This window comes from Corvus cornix, chromosome 1, assembly GCF_000738735.6.
Source record: "Corvus cornix cornix isolate S_Up_H32 chromosome 1, ASM73873v5, whole genome shotgun sequence".
NCBI lineage: Eukaryota > Metazoa > Chordata > Aves > Passeriformes > Corvidae > Corvus > Corvus cornix.
In genome coordinates, this window is record NC_046332.1 from 85,497,055 (window position 1) to 85,524,037 (window position 26,983).

At 37.7% G+C, this 26,983-nt stretch overlaps 1 protein-coding gene across 2 annotated transcripts in view; it reads right to left on the reverse strand.

Annotated features, from left to right (window-relative positions):
* GABRG3 (gamma-aminobutyric acid type A receptor subunit gamma3) overlaps positions 1–26,983 on the reverse strand; it is a 310,103-nt gene that overhangs the window by 132,839 nt on the left and 150,281 nt on the right. For both annotated transcript variants that reach the window (XM_039548246.1, XM_039548241.1), the window contains exons 4-5: positions 16,553–16,773; positions 13,790–13,872 (exon numbers count right to left, since the gene is read on the reverse strand). In XM_039548246.1, the coding sequence (XP_039404180.1) occupies positions 13,790–13,872; positions 16,553–16,773 (304 nt within the window). The remainder of the gene's footprint in view (positions 1–13,789; positions 13,873–16,552; positions 16,774–26,983) is intronic.

A 26,983-nucleotide genomic window follows, 5' to 3' on the forward strand; every position in this document is an offset into this window, starting at 1 on the left:
TGTGTAGGTGGAGAAAGGAAATATTCATGGGTTGAAGAAGACACTAGGATGAAGTGAAAAAAAGCATGGAGGGAGAGGAAAACAGAAAGGAGAAGAAAAGGAAAAAGGAGAGGAAAAAAGGTAGAAAGGAGAAGAGGAAAGGATTGTACAAGATAAGAGACACTTGGGATGTTTCTGGAGAAAGATGCAAAAATAGGAGATGATTCCAAGGGGACAGAGAAAAGGGGAAACAGATCTTGTGTCTGACCTGTGATAAAAAACAGACGTAGTGTCTAATTTAAGCAGAGCAGAATGAGCCGCCACAGTGTCAGAGCCCTTGTGTACTGTTGTGGTGTGAACACCAGTGGCCAACAGGTGGAAGAATTAGCTACCACAGGAACCTGTGATACAGGGACCCTGTATGCCAGGGACCTGAAAATCAGTTCCTCGAATATGCACAGTGGGGACACCTCTTGGGAAATAAAAGGATAAATTCCATATCCTGCTTGGCTTTTGAACATCCTGCCTGTTTGTTTCAGTTTTGGGAAGAACCCCAAAATATTGATCAACTAAAGTTTACCTTGTCTGCATATAATATATCAGTGATTGCTGGTGGTAATAACAATTGTACAATCAAAAAATACACAAAAAACATTACCCTTTCAAACAGGATAGATATTCAGCCATTCAAAAAAACCCAAAACAAATAGGAAGCAGCAACAATTTTCAACTCTTTCCAACTCCTCCCTCCTTACTGAGAGCTCCTTAAGAAAGCCAACACTGAAAATTGATTCTCTTAAAATGTTTTAAGGGAAAGCTGGTTTTCACAAGCAGAGATTTATACTTCTGAATGTGAACAAATTGCTCTATAAGGAAGAATGTATATTTTAATATAAACATTGTTTTGAATGAGAAAAAGATTTTATGATAGGGTCAGTCAGGTTGGAAGGGATTTCAGGAAGTCTCTAGTCCAACCTCCTGATAAAATTAGGGTTGAAACTAATTCAGACCAGGTGTCTCAGGGAATTCTTCAGTTGCATCTCAAAAATCTCCAAGGACAAATACTTCACAATGTCTCTGGAAAATTTGTCCTTGGTGATTTTTTGTTTTTTCTACCAAGGCAGAACCTCCCCCACTTCAGGTAATGACCATTGCCACATTAGTTCACCATGCACATTAAAGAATACAAACATGCAATGGCCACTAATGTGCTTTGCTTTGGCACCTTGCTGTTATGTAAGATACTGGAGGGAAGACACCTTTTGGTGGCTGGGATGAATCATAGTGGCCATGACTGTAGATATAAGTGAGACTGTTATTCTGGAATCACAATAACACCTCAATTTTCCCACTGAAACTTCCGTACAAGTAGCAATCAGTCCCAGCTTGCTTAATTTTGAAATCTGATAGTACCACAGACCAGGATTTTTGACTGTCAGTTCTGCTAAGCCTTTACATAAGAAAGGTTGCTATATTTTGCACGTAAATCAATATAAACCCACAGTACAAATCTCCCAGACAACTTTGAGATTTGCAAGTTGCTAGGAACAGCCTTTTATCTTCCTCTCTGCAGTCTCATGTTGGTTAGACAAGAAAAGCTTTAAAGACTTCAAGTATGGACTTTGGAGAAAGGCACGGACATGCATTTCTTGTTGCTTTTTCTTCCTTTTAACTTAGAAAGAACAACTTTCCAGAATTAAAATGTCAACGATATTGACTACCCTAAATAGTTACAATTTTTTCCTAAAGAAAGTGGTATTTTTGCCCCCTTTCATATAAATACATACTACTGTAATTTCAAAATAGCTACTATTCCTTTAGGTATACATTTTGAACTAAAATAAGCATATTGATTGTACCTTCTGCAGTGAAAAAATCAGAGACAGAAAAAAATTAAAAACTGTGAAATAACTACTGTTAAAATAAGGCCACTTACAAGCAAAATGAAAAAAAAAATATATTGAGAATCTTTCCACTGTTCTTTTAAGGTGAGATTTGAAACTAAGCATCACATATTTAGGATTCAGGTGCTTCAGGTTGTGATATGGTGGATACTGCTTTCTGTTGATGACCCAACTTACTCCATTGACTTATTCCACAAGTTAAAGGACAGTCAGTTTGTCCATTTTAGAGGATTCACAAAAGGACTTGCTCTTTTCTTCATCCTGTTTAATTCTACACGGCTTCAAGCATATTGCTTGTCACCTTAGTAGCTGAGCACATGCAAGTAATAAAAAGATTAGAATCTACCAAATATCTTTTTTCACATCCTTTCTCATTCTTCTAGTTGTGTCTGTAAATGAGTATGTGCAGAAAAATTGATGTCTGAGAGAGAAAGAGAAGAACACAGATTCTTTTTGTAGGTTTGTTCTTGTTATACTCATGCTGTTTGTTTTCTTATCAAGGACAAAACTGGAGCAGAAGACAGTGAGATCAGGACAGATCTTTTTGTCTAACATGTTCAACTACAAATCAAGGATCTGATTTCATATTAGCCTTTCGCACATATTATTTTATTTTGCTTTAGTCAAACAACAGTTTCAATTAGGAATTTAATGGCTTTAATATATCCTGGGGGATGGTATGGAATACCTTGATCTTAGGGACCAAATCTAGGAACTTTATTCATCTTTTTGTTTCATAAGATGACTATGTCAAGCACGGAACAGCTCTGATGTTTTTCTAGTAAACTGTGTTGTTAAGCATGAAAATAGAAAGATATTGATGAAGGACCTAAATACTGTGAACTGCAATTCATTCCACTTCCTGATAATCAGATTTGTTTTAATAAGAGTCTTGTTCTTCACTGATGGTTGTTTTCCAGAGAAGAAACACTGATGTCAAATGAGGCTGCCAGAGTTAAAAAAAAAGAAGCATTAACTGGGACCTTCCCTGTACTGATGCACTCAGGGCTGCCCAAGCAGAAGAGACAGGTACAGCTGGCCTTGCTTCCCAGTGCTTGTCAAGAGACATCAATGCAAGTGGAGCAAAAGCAACACACTACATGAAACAAGGAGTCTGATTAAGGTGATACAGCAACTGGTGGAGCTGGTAGAACTTCTGAGCTCCTAGATTCTCCTACCCCCTCAGGACATCATAAAGTCACACACCAGCTCTCCCTATGGCTTTCTTGTGAAAGATGCTCAGGTAGGAAGACCTAGAAAGGACACTCAATGTCTTCTGCACAAGCTGTTGATTTGGAAGATCGCCTCAGAACAGCATGAACCTTTTCTTCAATTTACATGACTCCCTATACTTACTTTCTTACAACTGATGGAAAGAGTTTATGGAAAAATCAGCTCTTCCTGAGCTTTAATAGATTAGTAGCAAAATTGCCAGAAGTCACATCATAAAAAAATTAGGGAAAAATAAATTACTTTTTAATATGCATGGATAACCCAAACATTAAATCACAACATAATTTGCATTCCACAGAAATAATCTCTGTATTTAGATATACAAAACTGCAGTGTTTCTTGAAGTACTAACTGAAAATCTACATCCTATGGGAGAAGTAAAAATACTTATTTAAAAATAAATTTAAATTTCATGTCTTGATGTGTGTTCCTGCTGTCCCCACTTAAAATTTATCACTTGTTTGTTTGTCTGTCTGAGGGGTTATTTGACAGGAAGAGATATAGTCCCATCATGTATTGTTTTGACAGAAAAACATGCTACCCAACTATGAAAAAGGATTAAAATGTTATTATCTGTCATACAGCATGCCCTTTACACAAAGTTAATCACTTTTAAGAAGGCAGACCTGTACTTCATAGCAAGGGATACAGCCAGGCAAACTTCAGCAATATCCCTCTTAGAGGAACAGATGAACAGAGCATTTCCCTGATTGTCCTCTAGCAGTGTGAGGAAAACAACATTCAAAGCTGCATGACTGCCTTCCTTTCCTTTCTTAGCTCCATCAGCACTTAGGATATGCTTTTGTTTTTCCATCAATTTTTCAGTACCAGAAGCAAGAAAAGGATGGGGCCTTTTATTTCATGTTTCCAGGCTGCCTTGTTTTTTCCAGGTGGTGTTAAAAGTAAATAAAATTGACAAGACAAGGCTAATAAGTTGAGGACTTGATGTTCTCATCTTATATTTTGAGTCTGTTACAAGTAAACCTTTAATGGCTTCTACTAACCCCATCATCATCTGTCAGCCAAGCCTAGCAAAAGTAACAAGCATTGACTGGGTTCTAGCCAAGATGAGTTTAATTTGAGAGTCAATAGTCACTGTTTCTGTTAAACTTCTGTGGAGTATTGCATGTTATTTGGCTGACCTTGGCACCTCCAGTCTCTCTTCCTTCTCCTTTTCTCTTCTTCTCAATTACTTGGTATTTGTTCTGGATCTGACACTGGCTTGGTACTTCTTGGTTCTCAAACCCCAAAAGGTTTCTTTATACTTTGAAGCAATTCTGCAGCAATTCTTCATTTCTTATAAGAAGACCAGTAAATTCAAACAAACAGTTCTCTTGGTTTGGAGATGCATTACTGTAATTTTTAGTGTGGCCACTAGGGTGACTATGGAAGAAAATAACACAATCAATTTTTTCTTTTTTTAATCCACTTTTTCAAACAACTAAAGCAATTAGAAAACTACATGCTTTTTGTTTCTTTAAAAATTTGAAATGTACTGTACTAGAGATCTAAAATAGCCTGAAACTTCTGGAGTCAATCAATGTGGAAATGTGGAAATCAGACTAGAAGAAAGGAAATGTTGCAACTTTTATGTTGCTCAGCAGGGGCTACCTGGATGTGTAATTTCATATTTTATGTTATATTTTATGAGGTACATTTCAGTTACAGTAAGGAAGGCTACAAGGAATAAAAGCAGGTAATTATACTAGCATTTGCAGAAATCTAACTCTCCAAAGAAAGGAATACTAAATAAGCTTTGTTGTAACATCTGTGCACACACAATGAAGTATGAATTGTGGAAGGTGTCTTTGGAAATTTCTTCAACAGTTAAGATAACTGTGAAAGACCCAAAGAGGAATGAGCTATGCACAGAACTGTGCAGAGTTTGGGCACTGTTGGCTCTTGATCCACCTCTGACTGTTTCCTGTAAGACAAAATACCCAGCCTTCTCCTTGTCTGTTGCTACCAGTTTGCCAGTTACCAGTTACCATGCTAACTGAGGGATGTACACTTTCTTTTACCTTCTTTTTCTCTCTAGCATACTTTTAGAGGCCCTTGTTATTCTTTGCATCCCTTGTCAAGTTCAGCTCCTGATGTACCTTGGCCTTCCTGACCCCATTCCTATAGAACCAGATTGCATCCCTGTACTCTTTGCAGGATACCTGTTCCGGCTTCCAGTGTCTGCACATTTTCTTCTTGCCCATTAGTTTGACCACCAAGTCTCAACTCAGCCATGCCAATCTCTCATCTTCCTTGCCTGATTTCTTACACCTTGGGATCAAGAGTTCTTGCAATCTATGGAAAGCGCCCTTAGACATCTGTCAGATCTGTCCCTGAAGGAGTATCTCAGGGATTTCTACTGACTGATTCCTTGAACAGGTGAAAATTTGCTTTCCTGAAATTCAGGATGCTGACTTTACTCTTCAAATGACCCATCTCCCTCAGAACTGCAACTTCCAACATTGCAGGGTCACTGTAACCCTGGCTGCCACCAATCTTCACACCCTAGATTAGTTCACTTGCTTTAGTGACCATCATATCCAGGACTGCATCCCCTCTGGCAGGGCAGTCTTTTACCTGTCTTAGTAAGTTGTGCTCCATGATTCCATGAGTCTCTTGGACTGCCTACAGCTCACAGCATTGCTTTCCCAGCTAATGTCAGGCAGGTTGAAGTCCCTGAGCAGGATGAGAGCCTGAGAGCATGATGTCTCCTGTAGCTGGAGCAAGAAGGCTTCATCAATAGGCTCCCTGGATCAGGGTAGCAGACATCAACCACAAGGTTCCTCTTGTTGCCTTGGTCTCTAAATCTCACCCATAACCTTTTGATCTACTCAAGGCTATTCTTCAGAGACAGATCTTAACATTCTATCCATCTCTGGATGTGGTAGGGAACCCCTTGCATCTCGTTCTTCTCTTGTCCCTGCTGAACAGCCTGTAGCCACGGATGGCTGCACTCCAGCCATCGATGGCTACAGGTTGGTACAACATGGCTACATTTTCCAGTGGTATAACTGTTTCAGTGTGTCAAAATCAGTCATTCCTTATGTTTAAAAATATGATGCAAAAGACTGTGACTGTCTCCTCCTGGTGCTCTAAATATCACAAATATGAGCTCTGTATGTCAGATTTTAAAAGTGCAGGGCTGCCAGGACTTCACAGCTCATGGACCAGCCCCTCCCTAATGATCAGATTTGTTTGCACACTAATTATCAAAGACCTAAATAAGCAACTAATAAGAATAGAAATATGTAGTATATAATAGGTGTCATATTACATTTGAGGGAGAAAACTATTTTCTTTCTGCCTATGGTGCATTTGTGTCACACTTGTCACACTTGTGTCAAACGTTTGGTTAAAAAAAAAAAAAGAAAAACAATCTCCCATTGGCACATGAAAAGATGCTTGAAGGGGTTTTAGCTTCAAATAAACACTGAATATCTTGAGATCTGTGATGAAATTATGGGAACTAACAATGACTGTCACATGGCAGAGACTCCAGGGCCTGTTGCTGATACATTCAGCTTTCAGATATGCAATCAGCCACGTCTTGCTTCAGCACCTTCTCTTATTTTCTACTGACACCATAAGCATAACTTTGCTACATATATTCCTGCCAAAAATAACTGGCTCTTAGGCAGGGTTTTTCTTTTCTAAAAGTGCTTTTGAGGCTGATTTTTTTTTTAAATACTGCTAATAGAAAATTTAGAAAAATAAGACTGATTGCTTTGAAAGGCTGGACTGCACCTGGGATTTTTTAGACTTCCAGTCTCCTTGTATAAATGTAAGTAAGAGCTGAGGTGGTCCTATCCCTGTAATACAACCACCTATATTAAACTTCAGATCAAGGAATAAGAGCTTTTTTTTTTCTCTGAGGCAGGATGTCTAGAGAGTTTGTGTCATAACATGGGCATCCCATCTTCCTCAGACAATTGTGCAGGGCACATGGAGATACCGAGCATCCTGGGAAGACTGCTGCAAAACTGGGGTAGATGCCAGGTTCCTAGAATAGCCTACCATCAATCCAGAGAGTCTCTGGAAGACTGTGCTGGCCCCAAGATATCATGAGTTAAGCATTTTAGGCTTCACTAATTAGCACTTGCTCTAATTTTACTCTAGGATTTCATTTTCACTGGAAGTAATGGCAGCTGCTCCCTCTCCAGAGGAGCCTTCAATCTTGTGGAGAAAAATTTCACTATAAAAGGAGAGAGACATTTGGTCTGCTACCAGTACAAAACCTTAGCTCTTTGTGAGGAACTGGAGCACAGGATATTACATGAATTAACCATGGCTATCAATTCTGCTTGATCACCAAGGAGGCAATGGTCAGCCCTTGACCCTGGGGAAATTTCGCTGCTTTTTGACTAAAGAAATACCATTTATGTACTAGTAGCTATCAGATGTAACATCAGATTGATTAATATTACACTTTCATGACATGTTGCATAAATTTGGAACCAGCATTGAACCATGTAGCCATAAATGTTTATAAAGGTGTCACTAATATACCTTGAACGATGAGACACAATGCTAACAGGAATAGTAGTGCCAAAATAATGTTTACAATATACAGTACTTTGGCACAAGTCTACCATAAATTTGATGTAGAAAGTAAAATTTTACACTGAGTGTACTCACATCATAGATGAATTTGAAGTTTCATAAAAGCACATCATATTTGAGAAATTAGATAAAAATTAGCAGAACTTATAGCAGAACAATAAAAAATAACTTGTAATAATTGCTATAAGTCTTGGCTTGGCTATAAAATAGAGTCATAAAAACCTAAAGCTACTTAATGCAGTGTCTCTTACATATTGAGAAATTTATTGAGTCACACACAGCAAAGTAGTAGTGAATTAGTCAGTAGTGAGCAGTCAAGGAATTGGATAAATATTTGACTCCCCAGGAAACAGTACAATACTCCCTAGGAATCTAACTTATGTTAGATAAAAACAGAAACGCCCTCAGGGAAATTTAGGGAAACCTAAGGAGAGTTAAAACTGAGCAATGCAGTAGCAGAATACATTCAGAAAAGCTTCTGGAATGATGAAATGAAATTGTATAAGATTATCACATATTTTAGATTCACTGTATACTGGTATCATTGTAGGTACCTCAGGAAAAAAAACACTTAGAAACATTAATGCTCACACGTTAACAAATGCAAAGAAGATCCCTATAGAGTCATGCACACCTCATAAATCTTTGGGATGGTCAAATTTTCTTTGAAGATTGTCTTGGACACTAGCCAAGGTATTTGAAAAAATGTGTAATGAAAACAGTTTAAAAGAGGGGAACTGAAATAAGAAGATATGAAAATGCCTGTGTATGAGAGGAATTAGCAGATGAATAGGAGGAGGGATGTGTCACAGAAATGCCTCACATACTGTGTTCATTAATTGGCATATATGACAAAAGTCATAGGCTAAATACAGAACTTGGGAGGAAACTTCAAAGGACAAATTTTCCATAAACAGATTTCTTTTCTCCTCTTTATAAGACCTCTCTATATTGACTATTCTTGGAAAAAGACAGTCTTCTGAAGAGAAAGATGGATGCATATGAATATTTCTACCTTCCTAGAAGAGGAAAAAGCTACAAGAGCTAAAACATGCTCACCACAAGAACTGGTTTAAGAATTCCATTAATGCCCCATGATCTGGCTCAGCCCATTACAGGGAGCACAGATGGAAGTTCAGATGTGTATTAAAGCTCCTTCTGCACATTACAATGCCTTCCCAGCATCTTTAATGAAACTCCTCTTGAGAGATGAACATTAAGCTATGTTCCTTCTGGCCTGTTCTTCATCAGAAGTAAATTTCTGCCCTCAGACTGTATTAATGACTCTGCTGATGACACAGGAGATGAAACAAAGCACAGCTCATTCCACAAAACCAGCATTTATTTTTCTAGGCTAGGAGAAACATATTAAAATGGGCGATGACAGCTAGTTGTGTTAGAAAATTAATGATTCAAGGCTCAAAGTACTGATTGCATATCCATAAGAGGTTTCATGTTCAAAGGGGGAACATTTGATTGAACTGAGTTTATATTTAGAAAGACGGGATCTGTTCCTTTCAAGCCCTATGTTAGATTTGGATTAGTTTCTTTTAAAAGCATTGCACATTTCCTTAATTTTTTTTTCTGCAACACTTGGCATACTTTTGTATATCACTCTACAAGAAATCAAAACAATTCTTAACATTTAAAAGGCAAAAAATATTTGGTTTAAGTCCTGACTGAACAAACTGGACTATCAATAGTTGGAAATCTTGCTTTCCCCTATTTTAAACTGAATTGAAAACAACCGAATTCTTTATGAACCTTTGTGTATGTGTTTTGGTGTTTGCAGTAAGAATGGCATTCTAGGCATGCCCACCTTTTCCTTTCTTGCAGCAATCTTCCAGTAATGGGCAACTCAGTACACTAGACCTTCTCACTATGGAGATCGGTAATTGCCTATAAAATGTGTCATAATTCCCCTTGTCTAAGTCAAAGGTGCTTTTAAAAACGAACAACTGTATCTGCAGTTTGATTACAACAGCAGGAAGAAAAATAAAACAGTGAAAACTCATTAATCAATTCAGTCACCTTTTTTTTTCTGGCATCTTGCACTGCAGCTCAGTATTACTGCATCTGATAAAGCCCCAGGCATGTTTCAGACCTCAGGTGTGCAGCTAACAGAGATTCCCATCATAAAGCTCCTTGGACTTAATTAAAAAGTTAGTTGACCAGATGCTCGAAACAAGGTGTAATGGGTTTGTCAGCTTTGTCATATGCTGTCACCTGAAGGAGTGTCAAGTTAATCTTGAGCACATGTATGGGGAGAGGAGGTGAAGGTTTCTGCTGGTCTGAAAAAATAAAAACTTCAAACAGCTAACTGTTACACAGCTTTGGGTGCAAACTTTCTCACATTATTTTGAAGCATGCTTAGTCCTCCCAAATAAAGAAAATCCAGAACATTCAACAGTCTCACCAGTGACTGAGAAAGGAAAACCAAAACCATGTAAGCTCGCTGGAAAATAGTCACATGATAACTCTAATGCTAAAGAGTTCTTTCAAGTAGCTTAGCCATACAGCCCTGTATTCCTGCTCTTTAGTCTCAAATGCCTCAGGATAAAAAAGTAGTGGCCATTACTACAGAGTGATCTCATTATGCTTGATAGCTCCCAATGTATGGTTGTTCTAGTGCTTTGTTCAAATACTATTGAATTGTTATAATATTTGAGCACCTACTGTTCCATCTAGAAGGAGTTTCACAATTATTCTGTTTAACTTTTCATTCCCAGTCTGCCTTTTGTTGCCTGTGTGTTGTTTGTTCTTGTGCTGACATCATCCTTCAGACAGAATATCTCCTCTTCCTTCCTGAAGTTTATGTGAATCCTAACTACCTCTATAAACTAAATTATATGGCAGAATCCTGAGAGTATTTCCAAAATGCTCAAATCAATGCTGAATAGAGATAACCAAGACAGTTTAATGTGCTATTTGAGTGCCAAAAGCAGCACAGCATCCTCCCTTGGCTCAGGAGGATAAATTAACCCAAATGAAGAATGACAGTGACAGAGTATTTTTATGTAGCTGCATACAGTACTTTAAAACCATATGAAGAAAAAGTGATCATATAGGGAAAAACCTATCCAAGATTGCGCCACCGGAATCAAGTCACAACATTGATTCTTTCTTCACATTTACAGGGAAATGCACATTCACACCATGCCTTGTTGTAGCTCTTTAGTAAGAAATCCTGCTTGGCACATGTGGTTGATCAAACCAATCTGGTGCATGGAACAGACACAAGCTGTCACATGGCATAGCAGCCCTGCATTATGTTCTTGGGATCCACTTTTCACATAAGCAGTGTGCTAAGTGCACATCTACATAAGAACAGCAGCTACAGACACACACTGCCCGCATGGCCTAATATGCCAGGTGAGTCACCTCATCATGTCATCCTGCACGAAAAACCTGCACAGGTTAAAGACCTTCAGATTATTTCAATACTTTTTAAGCCCTGTAAAAGAAACTAGAGAGCTCCAGGAACTAGTTCTTGAACAAGATTTTCCACAGGAAGGGGTAGATATGTTTTGGTAACTACTGTTAGCACACTGAGATGGGTCCTTTTTATAAGCCATTGTCTTCTCCTTATTCATCCTGGCAACCAAACCAAGTAGAGCTCAGCATTCCCACGGAGAGAACATCAACTGTCCCCAGGGTAACAACAAGGTTAGGATGCAAATTAGCTGGCACTAGAGGTAAATATTTTGGACAAAATAAAAGATGAGTTTCATATTTCTGAAATATCAAGGGAAATTGATATAAAAAATCAGAAATTTCAAATATTAAACTTCTTCATCTGTGTCTAGAGGTGTGGGGAATATTTCCTGAAACTTGTGCTTCTTTTTGCCTGCCTACAGTGGAAACTACAAAGATTTGTCTGCATGCTGAGGAACAAACAGAAGGGATGCAGAGAGAAGCAGAGCTGTGCCATGAATTCTACAAAGGTTTTTATTTTATTCAAAGACACACATCTTGGAATCCCTAATCAGCTTGTCCCTCCAGAAACTTGTCATAGAAGGCAGTAATAAATCATTCAGGCATTCACTCAGTCATTCACTTCATAAGTCCCACTGAATTCCACATACCTAGAGACTGCTATGAATGTACACAAGACTGAAAATACAACTGAGTTATGTAACAAACTAATCATACAGGAGATGTCCTGTACGATGGTAATAGCAGTGCTGAAATTGTTCAAGGAAAAGAATGTAATTCAGTATGATTCTAAAGAAATAAACCCTTGCTATCAACATGACCAAAACCTTGAGAAAACTATAAAACATTTTAACATTCCTCTATGGGATTCTCCATCTGTCAAGAAACTTCGAAGAACACACACAAACTGCAACACATTCACATTCTGCTTTATCATATGTAATCTCCATATCCATAGACAGCAGTACGTGTCTGATGGCAATACATACATGTTTCAAGGTCAGAAGTGTTCTGAGTTAATAAATCAAAATTAGGAGGAATATTTTCAAATCAAAATATATTTGGAACTTTGCCACGGGGCAGAGCCTGCTGAAGTACCCACTGATATCCTCGCTCTTTAAATAAAAACCATAGAGTATAACTGACTTGAATTTAGCAACTGTCTAGCTGTTAGGGAATGCAAGGTTTGAAGTGACATCCTGTTTTATTAGAGTTCACTTTATTTGAATATTGCTATCACTGGACCAATCAAATTTATGTGGTAGCTTTAATTAGTATCTTTGGACTTCAAAAAATATTTAGTAGGTTTCCATAAATCTCTGGAATTTGATTTTTAAGATCACACACCTTTCCCAGCACTTCAACAAAACAACATCAGATTGCCACAAAAGCAGTTTTATGTAGTAACTAAAGATGGCTGAGGTGCATAGCGTTCAGTGACAAGTGTTCATTAGCAGTAAAGCTCATTCAGGAGCTATCTACCTCTTGTTCAGTTGAATATGCATATATTCCACACACCTGAATTAAATACACAACTGTATATTTCTGCCCACGTTCACTTATACATATAAAAAATAAAAAATGGCAACATGGTGATAGAATTTTAGAGGAAAGGGAGATATTTACATGACAGATGTTTTTTAAACTTTTTCCTGGGTAAAAATAAAAATACACCCTGGATCAGCTGAGATTCAAATCCATTTTGTGATTGTGGATCACAGTTTGTATAGTATTTAAAGAGATCAATACCATCACAATAGCATCTTTATTATGAAGATATTCAATAGTTTTATTTTTCTATCACTTTAAAAGGGATTATGGAGACAATCTTGTTTCTAAGTAGATAGACAAAACAGTACATTTTCCTTTCACTTCTGAAGAACACATATCCTGAGTCTTATAGATTGTCAAGATTAAAATCTTTAGTGAGATCCTTTTAAAAATGTTTTTAAAACATTTGCATTGTGTGGCCTTGGATTACGAAACTCTGCACCTGTTCCTATGAGCAGACAGCTCTCAAGATTTTTCAAAAGAATCAGCATGAAGATAACTTCTCACAGTAATATCGGACCTCAGAATTAACTCACTTGACTTTTGTTTTCCATTCACTTCCCCATGTATTTGTTCTGTCTGTCAGGAAGATTTTAAATATGCCAGCAACACTAGATACAATACAACATTGGGACTGCTGGACAAGCTGAGCAATAAAAGGGAAATGAGATTTTCAGTAGTTGCACCATTTACTTTTATTATAAAACAGAGAGGCATTACCAGGCTACGTGCTATAAACTCAGATATTGAGAGATTTCTGGGCATGTCTCCATGCTGTGCACCTCCACCAGAAAACTGTAGTTTCAATTCTCATTTGCAATGTCAAGTGATTGTATAAATTAACATTGCACAGACTGGTATGAGTATCTGCTGAGTTTGTGACTATAGTAACAGCTAAAAAGACTGGTTTTAACAAAAATAACAGTAAATCTGTGGAAGACTTCATGTCATAAGTTCATTGATCAGGAGTGCAAGAGAGGAAAACAAAAATTCCCTAAATATTTGAGCAAACCTAAAATTCTTATACCAGTTATGGAACAATTGAACAACCGGACAGAAATCAGAATTAAACCCATGCTCCTGCATATGAGTCACATACAACAATAAGGCTTCAAAGCAGCACTTACAGCTGGAGAATATCAGAGGACACGAGTGTTCATCCATGGGGAAGTTGTGCAGCTGCAGCTGGCACTCAGCGTTGATGGTAAGCCTATGAAGAAACCAAGGGTCTGTTACTATGTGCCAGTACAGGGAACAGCCAGAGGATGAGGCAGGGTAACCTTAAGCATCATGAAAAAGTACTTTGACATCCACGAGTAAGGCCTGAAAGGAAAGAACTGTATTTGCAGATTGTTTGTTGGCTATTTAAGCCTGATCCAAAACAATGATAATTATGTAAAATAATTTCAGACATATCATCAAGTGTTTCTTGATCCCAGGAAATCTGTGCATGTTTTTCTCTAGACAATTCATCATCGAAGGTTCTGGCATGAAAACAACTATTCTTTACAAAAATAATAGGAAATATGGTTTGTGTGGTATGTAATGCCACAAAATTAAAACCTCAGGGGGAATCTTGTAAGAAATATTCTCCATATTTGTAGTGTGAATTTAAAATTCTTTCACTCTCTTCAGGCTGTCTCTCCAAAACTTAGTAAATCTCTATATGTCATTCTATATTGTGTAGATGCAACAAACAGATCAGCAGAAACATCTTCATCCCTACTTGAATGCTGGTTTTACATGGCATTCCTAACACAAAGTATACTATGAACTGAGTCAATTTTAAAATTACTAATATAAATCAGTAATCTTCAGTCTAATAGCTTACAAAATGAATGTATTTACTCAGGGAAATTGAATTAAGTTTTAGGTTTTTGTACAGTCTTTTAAAAGAAATACTACATAATTTCATGACAATTCATGCATGTGGGTTATGTGAGTTTTTCCTTTTGGAAACCAAATAAAAAGATAAAAAACTCAATGGGGAAAGGTTTATATCTCACATATAGGATGGCACAGAGAAAAACTCTGTCTTCGAAAAGGTCACCTGTGAGGAATTCAAGAGCCTTATTGCACTGACACTAGAAGAGGATTTGCAGCTTTGCAGCAGGAGGGCATTCAGACCCTACAAGGGGAAGGGAAGAAGATGGAAATGAAGGACTGAACCTTGTACACTTTTTCCTGGACACACAACACCCATCAACACCTGACAGCACCAGGGCATACAGTAGCTACCTCTTCCATGTCATACCAATTCTGACACTTAGGTCAGTTAAATGGGGTTTGAATTACAGTGTTAACAGTAAGCAATGATCATTCTAACAGCTTTTCCTGTGTAAAAAGGAGGTTGATGTGAGTGATCAAAAAGGATTCAAAACATCTTTCACAAAGTAGAAACGCTCATTCCAATGAGTCAAGTATTAACTTACTTTTAGCTAGTTTAGAAAAATTTTGTAGTCCATTCCACAAATAGTTTCTTTAGTGAGATGTATGCAAGTCTAACTAATCTTAGGTATAGACTTAACTTGGCCTGAAATACTGAAACAGAATTTAACAGAAAAAAACCCAACAAAACACCTAACCAAAATCCCCTCAGAAACAACCCCAATAACCCAACCAAGAGAATATTGGAACTGACACCTTAATCCCCAAATTCTTTAGCTAAAGGCAACTGAAATAAGCAAGAGCTCTTCACAGTAGAGCAAGCCTAAGCAGGAAAAGACACTAAAAATATCAATAGCTTTTCCAGATGTTTATTTCCTTTCTTATTGTTTGCCAAAGACTGTGTATTGGACCCCAAAGCAGTTGCAAGCATGATTAGCCGTCTCAGGTGCCCCAGGAAGAAAATGTAGTGTGAAAGGCAGGTCTCTGAAACAGTTTCCCTTGTGGAACATGGCTTATGGCAAAACTCCCTTCTGAACAACTCATCTCTTCCACAAGTAAACACATATTTTGATTTCCACAGGCTTTTTTAAATGCAAATATATACAGTATTTCTAATACCATATAGTTGATTTTATCACTAAGATTAGAAAACTGTAAAAGCCTTTCCTCCAGCAATTCACCCTTGTGATGAGATGTCACAGACTATCTTCCTGCATGACTTGTTTGAAGAATCGAGTATTGGCACTAGCATGAATCTAGAAATGCTTTATCCAGCCCTGCATCTAACTCTGATCAGAAAGGCTTTTGACAGATTTTATGGCACTACATAGTCCTGATTTTATTACAAGCACTAAAAAGCCCAACTCGTACAACTTAGACAGACTTATTGCTTATTTCTCAAGGTTTCTTTCTTAGAAAGAGGTAGCATGGGCATTCCAGCATTTCAGTAGCTCTGAAAGCAGCAAGTAGTAGCTGCAAAGCTAATACCACCAGTAGAAGCAAAGAGGGAGAAATATAGCTCTTGGCTTAAGCTATAGTCCTGCTTTCAAACAGAGACAGAGGCACACAGATGTTCGCAGACGGGGTGCAGAGCCAAAGAGGGTGGGCCCCCTCTGGGGTCCTCTTTTATTTGGGAAAGGAAAGGAGAGAACTGGGGGGTGGACCTGGGGTGACTGGCCAACCAGACACTGCTCTGGAGTTTAGAGTTTCTTTCAGTTTTGCCTGCGCTTGGAACAAAGGAGTTCAGAGCACATGGCAGTGACAAGTCCTGACTTGTTTCGGGGAGGGGGAAGGGCAGCTCGGAGCAGGCAGCAACAGAAAGACAAGACTTTGTTTTTTAAACCTGGAAGTACTTATGCCTGAATAATTAAATATGTGTAAAGCATGGCCAGGTAAGCATTGGGAAGAAAACAGCCGAGGAGAGCAAAGATATTGCTGAAAATTACTACTAATACACCAGAAGTAGGGGAAGCTTTCAGCCCTGCACCTTGCCAAGTGCTCACCTGAGGGTGTACAAGATCTTGCCATCATTCCATATGCGGAGGAGCTGGTTGGGGGTGGTGATCCAGTGAGCCTCTGCTGTCTTTGAGTTACGAAATATTGTGTCTGGGATCCAGATCAAGCCAACCATGTTGCTGTTCAGAGTCAGTATTTTCATGGTGCTGTTGAAGCGAAGACGGCTGTCTGTCCACGTCTGGGCAAAAAATATATCAATTTGATATTCCTGCAAAGAAAGCATGATAGATCAATGGAAATCAGTTCCACACTTCACACTATTTGTTGTTTGATTAGGTCTGTTCTGGTGCAGAACAACAGCGTATGTTCTGGCCAATGGAGCTATGTTTTCTTTTTTTTACTGCCTTAGGAATTTTTTTTCCATTTTCTTCACCCTTTTAATTTTATGTCTATCTGCTTAATGAAACATGCCAAACATCTCACTTCCATTGGTCCTGTGCCATAACAATTTTGGCATTAGCACATTCTTTTTCATTGTATCTGAAAAGTCACAGCTAGAAGGTATAATTTACAGAGGCTTCCTTGTCGTAGTTCAGATAAGAGCCATGAAAGACGAACAGGACCAAAACACATAAGCTAGAGAAAGGTAAATTCCCCTGATTATAGCAATGCTTTTTAGGGAGGAAGTTGTGTAAATTCAATAAATTAATTTTTCCATTTGCTACCAATTGTTCAGCCACTCTTTTTTGGGCCATGCTTCAGCAGAATGAAAAGGCAGGTTTGTGCTCGTTTACAGACACCTCATGCACCCCTGCTGCTGAACTGAACAGTCATCCCTGAATAAGCTAATACCTTAATTTATATGAAATTTTTTCGTCCATTTACTTCATGTTTTACTACTCTGTTTCTGTAGGTAAGCCATCATAGTACAAAAAAAAAGCAGAAATTAAAATACACATGGACAGACAGAAAAAGATATATAGGTGAATATATAAACACACTGATTTATGCATTTAAGACCCCTTGGAAGAAACTGTATTCTAATCCTGTATTTGAATTGTGAATTCAAGCCAGCAGAGGCTGGAAAAGGTCATGTTTGGTTTGCTTGTGTTCCTCTTCCTCTTTTCAGACTGCTCTCTTTTTGAACCTCAGGGCAACAGTCATCTGATTCTGTCATACAATATGCTCTCAGTATCACAGGTCTGGCTGCATCCATGACAGGTATGACGTTTGCTGATGTAGCACAAAGTGTATGCTCTGCAACAGAGGCTAACACAGGGGTTGGGAATAATCCAAAGGAAAACATCTCTTTAGGACCCCTGGTGGATGTGCTCCTGATATATCAGAACAAAGGAGAATTAGGGCTATGTGGAAAGTCTGGTATGTCTTTGACAACTCTGAACTTGTTTTTATTTCATTTTATTCTGTCTGTTGTTTCAATACAGTAGTATTGTATTTTTTTCTTTATAGACAGTCATAGAATTGAGGACCGTGTTTTTGCTAAAAGCCACCTGTTTCTCCTGTGCTATTACATTTTTGGCAGGCCATCCCTTCAAAGCTGATGTTATAACACCAGGAAACCTAATTCACTGGCACTGTAATCCAAGTCCAAAACGCACTCTGGGCCTCTCGTCTCTCGATGGTAAATGATCGAAAGGTGTGTAGGTGGTGCTAGCACGTATCCAAACAGCAGGTAATAGATCATCTCAGGAATTAAAGTCTAGCCACCAAAGGCGTTAAGGACCATTTTCCTCCATTGCTTATGTCACTACCATTTCTCATTATATTATTAGCTTTATTTTCTCAGGGAAGATGATAGATTTGAATCTGAAGAGACTTTTCTTTCGTATCGATGACATCTCCACACATCTGAAGGACATAATGTAATGTACACAGTGTACCTCTATTATTCAAAAAGAACATCCTTAATGCGCCAGGTTTTAGATGGCAGAGCACTGATCTTCTTTCTTTACAGTCAATTGCATTTTAGCCTTCGAAAGTCTAGTGATAAGTGTTTGGCACATTCAGCTTCTGTAGAGAGGAATATGCCAGACATGTCTGTGGGTTTCTCCAAATGCTGAGTGAGTAGAGTTGCTTTTTCTAGCCCACATGTGAGAATCTGTATTTATAGAACCAAAGACCATTTGTATACAGCTGGCTAATGACAGTGCTGTCTTTTCACAGGACAAGTTTTTGCATGATATTCATATTTGAGCTTATTTTATATGAATGCTTCATTTTGACTAAATTTAGGAGTAACCATAATTCCTTTCTAGTATATCATGCATATTTAATGATTTTTAGGATTTAAGATATTCTGTATTTCTAAGAAAAGAAAGACTCCTTAATACATTACCCTGAGAAGGTACTGCAGCTAGATATGAGCAAAATGGTCCCCAGGAGCAGTATAAATATAACATTGTGGTTTCTATTCCAGAAGGCTGTTCTGGCTGAGAAGTGGATTACATTTGCCTAGAAACAGGGTCATGGTAACACCACTGCCCAGCTCCCACTTTGCATCTTCTGTATTTATTACTGCAACTAGAACGTGCCACCAATGATCATTATTCAAAATACCTGTACAATTGGCCTCTCTATTTGCCTTAATAAAAAAATTTCAACTCAAATTAAATGGTTCCCAGATCTCCTGAGTTAATTAGTTCTGAAAAAAACTGCATTTTTCTTTTGGCAAACTGAGATGATAAAAAAAAAGCAACATTTTTAAAGGAAAAGTCATTAAAGTTGGTTGACATCAGTTGCATTGACTTTTTAAACACTTTTCACCTTTTTTTTTTTGTTTAAAGTATTTACAGTGCTCAGTCAGACTATAAAAACAACCAAAAAAAAATTTCCCAGTAAAAATAAACACACATTTTCATTTAATATCTGAATTGACATTCTTACCATTAATCCCTTTTAGATGTGAATGTTATATCAGTACATCCTTTACATTAATCTCTGAAACTTCTTCAGTCTTTAATCAAGCAGATAATGGAGTAGATATTTATATAGTCCCTCTACCACGAAGGGGACAGAGGTCACTTTTGGAACTGGCACTCAGTTCTTCACGTCTAATGGTTCTAAGTCTATGCATATTTCAGAAAAAATACCTCTATCTTCACTGACAACAGATACTCCATTCCCAGTGAAGTCAACAGCTTCCGTACGCTGTTTTGCACAAAGCTGGTACAGTGATCTCCAGCACACAGCATCCAACTAGAAACTGCCAGAAGAAAGGTTTCTATGTTGGTTTTACAGAGAGGTCAATATCATGTAATATAAGAAAGTAATACTCTTCATTTGCTAGCTAATACCTGCCATTTTAGATCTTTATGAAATGTAGCAATTGCACTTAGAGAGTTCAGGCAGCACATCAGGTTTCAGTGATGTGATGCCTCACATGAAGCAACGTCCTGGAACTCTAACAATACTCTTTATGTTCTGTTCTACCACTGCATCAGTATTTTGTTAATAACCTTCCAATTCTTCCTTTTCCTTTTAATTTTTTTTTTTTTTGGCAGCAACTATTGACTACTACAATGAACAAAGGAAGAAGTGAAAACCAACAAAATTTTACAGAAGACTTCTTCCCAGCAGCACAAAGGTAAAACATGTTCTACATGAAATGCCAAGGTTATGTACAGTAATGTGTTCTGTCACTAAATTTTCTTGTCTTAATCGCACCTGGTTTGCCAAAACAGACTCAAGATTTTTCCTACTTTTACCACATATCCACACAGTGCCTGGATGCATTAACTGAAGCTACACTCCAGAGCAGCCAAACTTTGAAAAAAGCATTCTCCTTGAGAAAAGGAGATAACCCTAACAGGAGAAATAGGTCTACATGTTAACATGAAGAGAAATTCTAGGGAAATCTTCTTTCCTTTAGTACAGAGACATATTTCTGAAATAGTATTAAATTTTACTGATGAGAAATTCATTATAAACATGAAAGGACTGATAGAAGTATAATTTATTATCAGTTTTAATAGATTTCATTTTGTTTGGTTTTAAAGGTAAATTCATGAACAGCTACGTGTTAAATTCCCCACTCTTAAAAACTTCACTGAAGTGAAAACTGTTTGAGGATTCTACAATCTGTTCAAATCTGATTACATAAGGACATTATTTTTTATAAAAGAAATAATTTTAAGAAATTACAAATAATATGAGAATGTTTGCTAGCTGAAGACTCCTGACATATACAAATACTCATCTGAATCTATAACCACACAACACTAGACCTTTTAGGAAATACAATATTATCAACATTTTTTATTCTTTCTGGAAAGAGTAATGTTTTCCAGTAAAACTAAATCAGTTTATTTGTATTTTTTTTGATCATATGAAAATACAAAGTCTCATTTCAGGCAGCTACAGTATATCTTTGTGTGAAATGTCTTTTTTTCTTTTTTACTCTCCAATGATGAATAGCTACTTATGACCAAAGAATTTTTCATCGGTACTTTGTTGCAAATTACCCTTAAATGAATGCATTATCTTATACATTTCATCATGTAAAGAGACAGATTGTTCTACTTGCAAGACTTCTGGTTGCAAGAAACATCCAGTATCATCTGAAAATTATAAGTGACATTGTGTCACAGAAATCCTTTGTATTGCCTCCTATGAGGCTACCTTTGAAAATGGTGTTGTAAATTTACACCTGACAATGCTCACGTAGCTTCCAAAAGTAACTCCTAAAACAAAGAAAACATATTATGGTCCTTTTACCTGCGCAGTATGCAAGTAATTATCTCAGGCAGAAAATTTCTTTCCATTCAAATTTTATAAGTTCTCCTTTAAATCTGAAACATTGGCTGAGAGAAATGACTGAATGAGATGAGGAAAATTAGGTGGTATTTTTCTTTTATATGGTTGTGTAGAGAACAAGAAGCTAAAGACAATTTTACTTCCTTAATTTCCACTGATTTGTGGACAGGAGATGTAACCCAGATTTAGCAACAGTATTACCTGTAAATAGCTGTACATAGTCAAGGTTCCAACTACTTGATTTTAGCTTTTGGTTTTTTTACATTTTCAAATATTCCTATTGTGGTTTCATTAGTGCTTTGAAAATAATCAAGAGTCAGCACTGAACTATTTGCCTTCCACTGTGAAGGAATGATTAATGATTGGGAACACCTTGAAAATGCCATTGTCTAGGTCATCTGTAGTCACAGAGAAAAATACATGCTTTTCAACCAAGTTTTTAGTTGTTTTCTCAGTTAAAAGAGTAGCTAACCTGTTATTGGCAATACATGGAGCTTTTCTCCTATCCTAATGTCTCATTTTAACTGTAAATTAATCCTGAAAAATATTATTTAATTGGCTGTTACAGTCAGGTAACGGATGTGAATGACTACAGATATAGTATGGTATTCCTTTGTCGCTTCTGCTACAGCCTCCTCATTTTCTGCATTTTCAAAATTCTCCATGACAACAGTAACAACAAAAATGTCAAGAGTCCTGTCCTTAGAAAAACTGCAAGAATTTCTTGCATGATACTTTTCAGGTTTTTACTATTGCCTACCAGGGTTGTTTGGTTTTTTTTGTTGTTTTGTTTTTTTTTTGTTGTTGTTTTTTTTTTTTGTTAATTGTAGAACCTATATCTTGATTGGTGATGGAGTGAGACTGTAACTGATTAAAGCTGTTACTGGCAATTGTGTGAGGCTGGTACTTGATCAACTGAAAATAGCTACATAATTAGGGTCCAGTTTAGGTTCGGATAATGCTGTGCCTTCCCACACCCTTGTATAACATGCCAGCACACCACAACACACCACAGCCACTGTCTGTGTAAGCTTGGAACTAGTCTAATAAACTGCATCAGGGATAAAATCTCCTTTAGTTGCCAAAAGGCTGGACTTCACCGAAGTGGGAAATCCTATTTGTAATTCTGAAACTGTTCTGGAAGTAAGTATTAAATTTTACTTTTATATTTCAGTCCAAACCATCCAGTAAGAAGCATGCTTAAAAAATGAGTAATTGTAGAACCTGTTACACACAAACAGTGTCATAGAAATGATAAGCATTAGGGTTTAAAAGGGAATATGGGATGGGGCTCTTCAGGGAAACAGGAGACAAATGGTAACAAATCTCTAAAGACTGGGAGTCTCCTCTTTAATGCACTCAGCCATAAACCACAGGTGAACACACCCAGAAATGTTCCTTCTTTTTGCCCTTATCATGCTTGGATTAGAAGTACAAAGAGAAGGCTTTGAGAGACTGTGTTTTAGTAGAAAATGCCCCAAATATTAAAGCAACACTCATGATGTTTGTTTAGTCTGAAATTTGATGCACTTGGGAACACTAAAAGTGGGTAAGCTCTTCAGTTTGAAGGTCATTTTCAATAAAAGAATATTTTTTCCAGCCCAGCTTGACACTAAAAGGAAATTTCAATCAACATCTGAATTGTCAAAATTATCGTGCAAAGGGCAGTCTTGTTGATTCAGCTGCCAATTTAGTTGTGTGACAAATGAGTGAAAGAGGAAATGCTCCCTGAAATATGGGATGAGCCGTTCCCTCTTTCTGAACCAGTACATTTACATGTCTGATATCAAAACACTGAGAGCAATTTTCTTGAGCACAGCCCACCTTTAGATTCCCTGATTTATCACATCTTACCCTGGGCTAGAATGAGGAGAGAATTGTCCTCTGTCCAGCGGAACATCTTATGAACAGACTTCTGATAATTTGAAGAGCTACCTTGATCATACCTATTTTTGGTATTGATGGAAATAAATAGTTCCACAGCAACTGCTGCATGATGTGTGCTGACTGTTCATCAGATTGCATGCTGTATAGATTATGAAAAGTCAGGAACTGCAGTGATTTCAGGAAACCTCTAGAAGGCTTAAAATGTTAAGTCTTAATGTAAACCTTAGTACTACTGCTTGACAGCTACTGCTTGGGTTTGCACCCTGTGTGCTACTTGCATTCTAATTTCAAAAACTGGTAAAAACCTCTCAGATATCCTGTGGAAAGGAACTGAAAGTAGTAGAATGGTCTACCAATGGAAGCTTACACTCTCATTTTGTGGAATTAATGCAGAAAGAAATAAATTAAATCTGCTGGAGAAAACACAGTAAAATAAAGAGTGTCTTTCATATGCAGTCTACATTCAGAACTCTTGTAGTATCAAGACTAACACAAGCCTTCTGCGAGGACAATAACTCTCACACAAGTCCTGAGAGTTTGCCTTGCTTTCAGCAGAGCTTGGGATGAGTGGAGTAGCACCATTAGAGCTGCCTGTAACTTTTCCTGAAGTATCTCTGCCAGGCTGGAGCTTCATGTTTCCAGAGGCTTCCCAGGAGCTAAATGGGGGTGTATTTGCTTCACACTACATACAATACTGGGTTTGTTGCCTAAGAGACAGCATAACAGGGATCACCTTCCCATTCTCCACCAGTATGCTTTGTTTCCACTCTCTGTGCTCCTGCTCTCTTTCCAGCTCCTAATTACTAATAGCCTCTATTGAGAGTGGAAGAGTGGGAAACACTTTCCCACTTTTGCGGTTTTTTTTTTCTTAATCTGAATTTATCTTTCCCATCAGTGTTAAGGCTGTACCTTCAAAAGATAATCAAAAGAAATAGATGGAAGATTATGTTTACAGTGGTAGTAAAATATATGTTTGAAAACTTTCCAAACTGTTTCATGTGTAGAAAGACATTCAATAATTTGCTCCTTTGTGGGAATTTGCTTTGATACTTTCATAATGTTATAAGCATCATGGTTCCATGGAGAAAGTACAATGAAAGAAGCAAAGTCAGCATTGAGATTGTCACCACAGATATCAGGGCTATTCAAGTGAGCAGTGTCAAAACATTTCAGCAAGCAGCACCAATCATCTCCATAGCTGAATGCTTTGAGTCAAAAAAAAAAAAAAAACCTCTTCTCATCACTAACTCAGCAGGAATCTTGAAGGAATCTTGGAGCAAGGAGGATGGAAGCTCACCTTCTTCACTGTAGTATTGCCTCCTGACTGCTTCAGAAGGTTATTTCACCGATTTCCTGCTCTAATAAAGAGGGAAAGACAGATAACTTGACGCTAGAAACAAAGCATGCAATTATCATGTAGCATTTCCTTTCTCAGAGAAAACATTTGTCTATCTCACTCTGCCTATTTTAGTTCTTTGGAGGCCAGCTCCAGCCCTGCTGTATTCCAGATAAATTCTTAAGTTCAGTTAAAGGAAGACCTGGAGATTTTTGTCTTGGCCCATCCCCTGACATTTCTTCATGACTTCACTCCACATTGATGGGTTATCACTTCTGCTTCAATCAGTCATTTCATAATCAGAAACACAGAATGAAATTAGAAAGAATGCATTTCAGAAAATCAGCAATAGCTCTATTCTTTCTCCTTTTGGTGGAAGACTTTAAATATTGCTGCTTCCCATTTCTTTTTGGAGTGTTCTGTTGGCTTCTGTTGCTCTTAAAGCTTTCCCAAAGACGTCCTGATTGCTATGATCATGCCACAGTTGCATTTCCACAGCCTCTTCTCTTGGTGTGTCAGGGTTCATGTCCTGTTGCAGACTGTGCCTGATGAGAAGCTTTGCCTTCGATGAGACATAACTATATATGCTTTAAATTGGGCTGCTTTAGAATAAAAGGTGTCCAAAGCATGCAAAGAAGTGCAGGGGATGCCCATGGCAGTGGACGGACTTTTCATCACTGTTATCTGGTGAGCATTGTTACTTGAAATGCTAATCAGAGTAGTCACTCCTAAGGAGACTGCTGCTGGAAGGAACACCATTTTTGGGATTGACAGAGAAAGTACAGTGCTCACTGTGCCCTGTAATTTAAGGCTTTACTAAGACAGCAGTCAGGGTGGGGAGAGAGAGAGAGAGAGAGATTCCAAATGCATAAGTGAAGAAATCAAGGATGTTAACTGAAGAATTTAGTAACACAAACATACAAGAACAAGCTTAACTCCTGTGGAAATAGTAAAGAAATAAAAATTAATAATCCCTGATCAGAAGAAATAAAGAAAGAGAAAATTAAAAGTCTGTGAATATATGTTAATTGCTGTACTTAATAAAATAAAGTACATTATCAAGGTCTCCTAAGAATAATTGATATCTGAAAAAATTACAAAATTATAAAGATACTCAATAGTATTCACATATTACAACAAAAGATGTACTGACTTTATAAACATAGTTTGAGGCATTACCTTATTCAAAACAGAAGCTAAACTTTACTGTTCACAAAAAATATACATTCTCAAAGACTGCACACAAAGACTTTATGCTCATAGTCTCTGTATTACATAGGTTTTTTTCAATGATGGAAAGGGTGCCTTTTAACCAAAGAAGTGGAAGAATATTTTGAAACATTTTTTATGCCATCAGCAACCTAGAAAAGGAGAGATTACCATGATGTTTTACAGGTACTGTCACTCTGAGCACAACAACAGTTGTAAAGGAATGGGAGACAGGGCAGTGATGAAAAAACAGACACTCATCTCAGAGTCGAGGGTCAGGTACAGTGATGGTCTCACACAGAACTGTGAGTGAGAGGAAGGACGGTAAGGAACACTTTGTAAGGAGGCAGGAGGGAAGATCAGATGGATAAAAGTCCTGTTCTAGCTGTTCCCTTCTGGTGTCACTTTCAGGGTACCTCCTGAGGCCATGCTATGTCTCAAGAACCCACATGCACTCTTACAACACTGTGGTTGGGAAATTATAACCTTCTTTTCTCAGAAGATGATATATTGAGGGCGTTCATATCTTCTCCAAGATGCAGGAAAGCTTCAGCTCACCAGGGATTTTTCCCCATTTCAAACCATCCTGCCACCCCTCACTGAACATTTTCAAGGGTCAAAATAAATGCACACAATTCTGCATTTGCTCAGAACAAGCACTAACTCATTGATTGCATCCCCACAGCTGAATAAAGGGAGACAACACACATAGTTCAAGCACCATACACCCAGTCATTCACCTTACTTTACTGCCAGCTGAATTCTTTGCCCTGTCGCTCCCAAGGTAAATCTGCCACAGAGGCAGCTAAAACTAAGAAAAGTAGACATACACCAGTTGGTGCCACTCAGTCTTGGGGACAAGTATTGGTCCCTGGATATCTTAGATTTAGTAGAATACACATAGCCAGGTCACAAAGTCTAAATTTATTACAACATAAATAAGATCCAAAAGGAAAGTTTAAAATGCTAGATGACAGAAATCAGGGAAATAAACAAAGCCACAGTGAGCAAGGGAGTTATATCCTACATCCACAGGATGTGAATAGGTGTTAGTCTCATTAAACAAAATGATGCACAAAAAAGCCAATTGTGCACAAAGTAGTAGAAAAAAGCTCATCTGTAAAAGCCCTGATTTGCATATGAGGGAAATGCAAATGTTTAACTGCTCAAAAAATAAGATGACTGTTTTGCTACATAGGCACAAGACAGTCTTTAATGAGTCTGTGTCCAAACCTTTCCTGCTCTTGGTCTCTAAAGGAGCCGGGGCAGCCCT